Here is a 5,000-nt window from a genome sequence, read left to right as displayed (position 1 = left end):
TGCAAAGCCATTGCTAACAAACTGTCAAGGAGAAAAGAGACGTCAGCTACCGAAAACATGCAACAAAATTTATTGATAGAAGATAAAACAGGTATTGGTAATAAAGATGATGATTATGAGAGTAACGATAGTATCGATAATGATAACGGAAATACTTTTGATGATAATCTTAATGGCAATAATGAGAATGATTATAATGATAATTATGATATTGATAATGACGATAGTAGAAATAAGATAATGGTGATGATAGTAACGATAATGGTGATGATGATGAAAATAAAAAATAAAAATGATAATAAGGATAATAATGACAATATCAATAATGATACTAATAAAACCAATTATGATACAGATGATAATGATAATAATAGTAATAACAATAAAAATAACTAATAATGATGATCATAATAATAATGATAATAATAATGATGATGATGATGGGGAATAATGATAATATTAATAATAATATAAGTAATAATAACGATGTTGATGATGATAATGACAAAGATAAAGATAATTACAATAATGATAATTACAGTAGCAATAATATTAACAATGATAATTATTAAAATAACAACAATAATTACAACAAAAACAATGATAATAATGATAATAATAATAAAAATGATGATAATGATGATAATGATAACGATAATAATAATAATAATAACAATAATAATAAAAATGATAATAATGATAATGATATTGGTAATAGTAATAATAATAATAACAAAAAGAAATAGTGATGATAATTATGATATAGTGCTGATGATAATGATAATAACAATGATAATGATAATGATTATGACCATAATGTTTTGCACAAGGCCGTATGAAAGTATCTGTGCGCATATGACGTGAAGGCCGATGAAAGCTCTTCCACTCTCGCGCCGTTAGTAAGGACACTCAAACACTGAATCCACGGCGAGGTCGTGGAACAAGCATCGACGTCCTTTAAAGTTCACTCATAAAGATTTCTTGATCCCCACAGTTATTAAGAACTCGTGATTCATGCATTCATTCACCACGGCCAGGCCTCGCACCTATCAAAGAAGAGCCCTTTAAAAGCATTCTTTTATCCGGAGCACTTTTAAACGCTCCGAAAATGCTAGATTTTTTTTCCATTTCTAATTTTTACGGGGCGCATTAATTTCGGATCTCGAAGCCGGCAGCCATTAGGAGTCTCCTCCCTGGGATTTATGGCGGATCCCGGAACCAGAGGTGCAGGCGTAGGATCCGCGTCCCCTTCGCGCCGGGGTCCCTCTCGCCGCGCCCTCCTCCGCCGGGGTCCCTCTCGCCGCGCCCTCCTCCGCCGGGGTCCCTCTCGCCGCGCCCTCCTCCGCCGGGGTCCCTCTCGCCGCGCCCTCCTCCGCCGGGGTCCCTCTCGCCGCGCCCTCCTCCGCCGGGGTCCCTCTCGCCGCGCCCTCCTCCGCCGGGGTCCCTCTCGCCGCGCCCTCCTCCGCCGGGGTCCCTCTCGCCGCGCCCTCCTCCGCCGGGGTCCCTCTCGCCGCGCCCTCCTCCGCCGGGGTCCCTCTCGCCGCGCCCTCCTCCGCCGGGGTCCCTCTCGCCGCGCCCTCCTCCGCCGGGGTCCCTCTCGCCCGCGCCCTCCTCCGCCGGGGTCCCTCTCGCTGCGCCCTCCTCCGCCGGGGTCCCTCTCGCCCGCGCCCTCCTCCGCCGGGGTCCCTCTCGCCGCGCCCTCCTCCGCCGGGGACTCGGGCGCGGAGGCTGGCGAGCACGATCTGACATAAAGAGCGGCTGATGACCGGAAGGCGGACGGCCAAGGGCTCCGGGGCTGTAATTTTAAATGGCGTCGGAAAGGCGGGTGTTAAAGGATGATGCTTCGCCGCGAGTTCGAGTCACGTCTGCAGCTGCCACAATATCCTGCTCTCCCGGGCCGCGGCGCGCCGACGTTGAGGGATGGCCGATCTTACGAGCCGACATAATGAACTGACAATAAGAATTCTGACGCCAGCACGGTCTTTCTTGCAGTTCTTCTCCTTCGGCGTCCATTTGTCTGTCTGTCTCAATCAATGCCCGTATGAATGATTTTCTTTACCAGCCTGTCTGTCCGTATCTCATTTTCTCTCCCTCTCGCGCCTCGGTACAAGCACTCCATGCCTGGCCGCATCCAGGCTATGCAGAAGATCGCCTTAGTGCGACATTTATACTGCATAATTCACCCTTAATACACTCACGTTTTGCATTAGGTAAGCATAAACAGTACGCCACCCCGCCCGGCTCCTCCGCAAGGTTAAAATGAGTAGTGGGCGGGGGAGGGGAGGTGAAGGGGATATAGAGACCACCCACTACAATCTCTTACTTTCTCTACTACCCCCCGTTCCACTGATGTGATCCCCCACGATAACGGCGCGGCTCTCTAATATCACCTTTATGTCTTAATGCGTTAAGGCTTAAATTGCTCCTGTCTGAAGGTCGTGATGTGGAGTAGATTGCACGCAACGGGTTGAGATTAATATTCAATACGATTTTTTTTGTTCATGCTGTGATGGTGATTGACATAACTGACTAAGGTTATGAAGGAAAAATCGGCCGCTGTCAAACCCGGGCGGGGAAGAATGTGTGACTTTTTTTCACAAGCAGCTTAGTGTTTTCGCAATTATTCGCGCGCGCGGGACTCGCAGCCGATTGGATATTAACTCGGTAATCGAAAGGAGCCTGATCAGCCTTGTCAAGGGCATACGAACTCTACCTACTGGAAGGCTAATACGCTCCTAAAAAGCCCTAATGGCAATAAAGCTTGTCGCTAATCTTGAGCTGAAGAGCAACAGGTAAGGCCAAATGGAGATTATTGGGCCAGATAGCTTAATAGGCCCATTCTAATACCCCGGCCGGTAATTGGGCGAACGAGTGAGCGATGGCGCGACTCCGATTTCAGAGTTTGTTTTGATTTTCCGACTCGAGGGCCGTATTACGTGGAAATCTTATTGTCTGGCATGGATGAGTGATTATTGCCTGTCCGAGATTAATTTCCTTGATATCATAGCACAAGAAGATAATTATATATGTGGAGAAATCTAAATTGATTTTTGTAAATGCATTTAAGAAATGGTCTTATGTTGAGCAGCTGAGCAGGGGTTGAGGATTAAGCTGAGGGGGGGGGGGTGCATGGGAGGAGAGGCGTGGGTGAGGAACAGAGGAAAAGGCGAGGAAGGGTGATAACGGAATGATAGTATGAACAGATGAATGAATCAGTCGATAAATATTTCCACGAAACGATGGGAGGATGAGAAGAATCCGCAGGAGTGGAGGCGGGGGGGGGGGGGGGGGAGAGATGAGAAACAGAGGAAGTGGCCAATAGTAAAGGTAACAAATCCAGGGAAAGTAAATGTAAAACAAGCGTTTAAAGAGAAATGAATAAAGAAAATTAATGATCAATATATATGAATGAACAATAATAAAGGAAGACTAAACAAAGAAATAGATTTACTTTAAACTGAATTAATGGAATAATGAATAAATGACAAATTAAATTAATATACATGAATAATCAAATAAACATAAATAACGTAAATACGTGGATAGGTAAACACAAGCAAGCAAGACCATGTATGAACAAGCAAAAACACAGATAGGTAGAAATAACTAAATCACAAGAAAATAGAAAGTTACCTGACACGGGTGAGTAATTTTTCAAAATTAAATGGCGTGAACAATACATTACGACAATTTGATATAAGCAACAGAATTAGTAAACTTATCCACCGAGTATTTAGTTGTGGAGTATAGTGATAACGCCAATTCATTATGTATACGTTTGTAAGTATAAGGCATTACTGGCGCTCAGTGTCTTCCAAATTATAACTGATTATTTTTTTCTGGGACTGGCACTGGTGAACTTCTGCATTCCAGATATGGTGTTTAAATGATGATTACCAAAGATGAAGTTGCACTGCACATGTAACACGATATCCGGAAATGGGTAAAATGCAACTCGGTATCGGACGTGGGTATAGCTCAGCAACAGTCATGCTATACAAGATCAGTGACTATAACGACACGATTCACACGCAAGCAAAAGGATGGTGACCTATAACAATCTAAGACATACTACTTGACCAAATAAGAGACGGATTAAAATAACTGGCTATCAGCATCTTGCTTATCTTACTAAGATATCGGAGGTTATGAATGGATCAAATTTATAAGCAATCGTTCGGACTTAGCGGAAGAACAAATAGGATTATAGTGTTGAGTGTGCAGAGTATAACGGTCGCGTTTCTCGTACAAAAGCGAAGCAAGTAGTATGGAATGAAATATCGTAGGAAAGTGTGAAAAGCGTGCAAAGTGTGACAGGAACGTTACCCTCACGACAGCCGAAGAAGAGGAATGGGCTGAAATAACAGGCGGCCCTCGATCCTTCGCGGCAGGACACAGTATGATAACTCACCCGTGCGCAAAGTGTGACGGTTCTCCAGGGTGTAGACTTTGCACCCTCCCGCCCCTTGCGACTTCCTCTGGACCGACAATGCAATTTATGGGGGGATAAATTTCCTGTGTATTGCCCTTAATTATACCATCACATCGGTGGGGCTTGACCACTTTTATTACAAATGTATTAATAAAACCGGTAAATATTTTAATTAGTGTATTATATGTGGCAGGGCGTTACAGGGTGGGTTATTTGCGAGTGATTTGTTTTTTGTTAATGGTTCACCAGGCCAGGGATTTTTTTTTTTTTTTTTTTTTTTTTGCTCCTCGAAAAGCGTCCTCTATCGGCCTGCGACCAAACATTACACCGCTCTGAAGGATCTTCGTTTGCATCTTCGTTGTTTGTCTTCCCTGTTTTGCTCTGAACGCTTTAAACTCGTGCCTCTCCGTGCATTCGGGGTTACTCCTGCGAATGCGTCTACAGAAAACAGAGCGATTTTTCTGCGTTATAATTAGCTCGCGTCTGTAAGATTCTTAGTTTTAATATTCCAGACATAGGGAATAACGCATTCTCACCTGCGGCTTCGTCGAATCTTTATTGGCATTCA

At 44.1% G+C, this 5,000-nt stretch overlaps 1 protein-coding gene across 1 annotated transcript; it reads right to left on the bottom strand.

The window, feature by feature from the left end:
* Nucleotides 1-1,178: 1,178 nt before the first annotated feature.
* On the bottom strand, nt 1,179-1,944 carry LOC138862163 (EF-hand calcium-binding domain-containing protein 5-like). Its single transcript, XM_070123340.1, has 2 exons — nt 1,935-1,944; nt 1,179-1,795 (listed from the first exon to the last, which is right to left on the bottom strand). The coding sequence occupies exons 1-2, from the start codon at nt 1,942-1,944 to the stop codon at nt 1,179-1,181; spliced, it is 627 nt and encodes a 208-aa protein (XP_069979441.1).
* Nucleotides 1,945-5,000: the final 3,056 nt, after the last annotated feature.

This window comes from Penaeus vannamei, chromosome 7 (assembly GCF_042767895.1).
Source record: "Penaeus vannamei isolate JL-2024 chromosome 7, ASM4276789v1, whole genome shotgun sequence".
Lineage (NCBI taxonomy): Eukaryota > Metazoa > Arthropoda > Malacostraca > Decapoda > Penaeidae > Penaeus > Penaeus vannamei.
The sequence above is the reverse complement of the archived record's forward strand: the minus strand, read 5'-3'. Positions and strand labels throughout refer to the sequence as shown.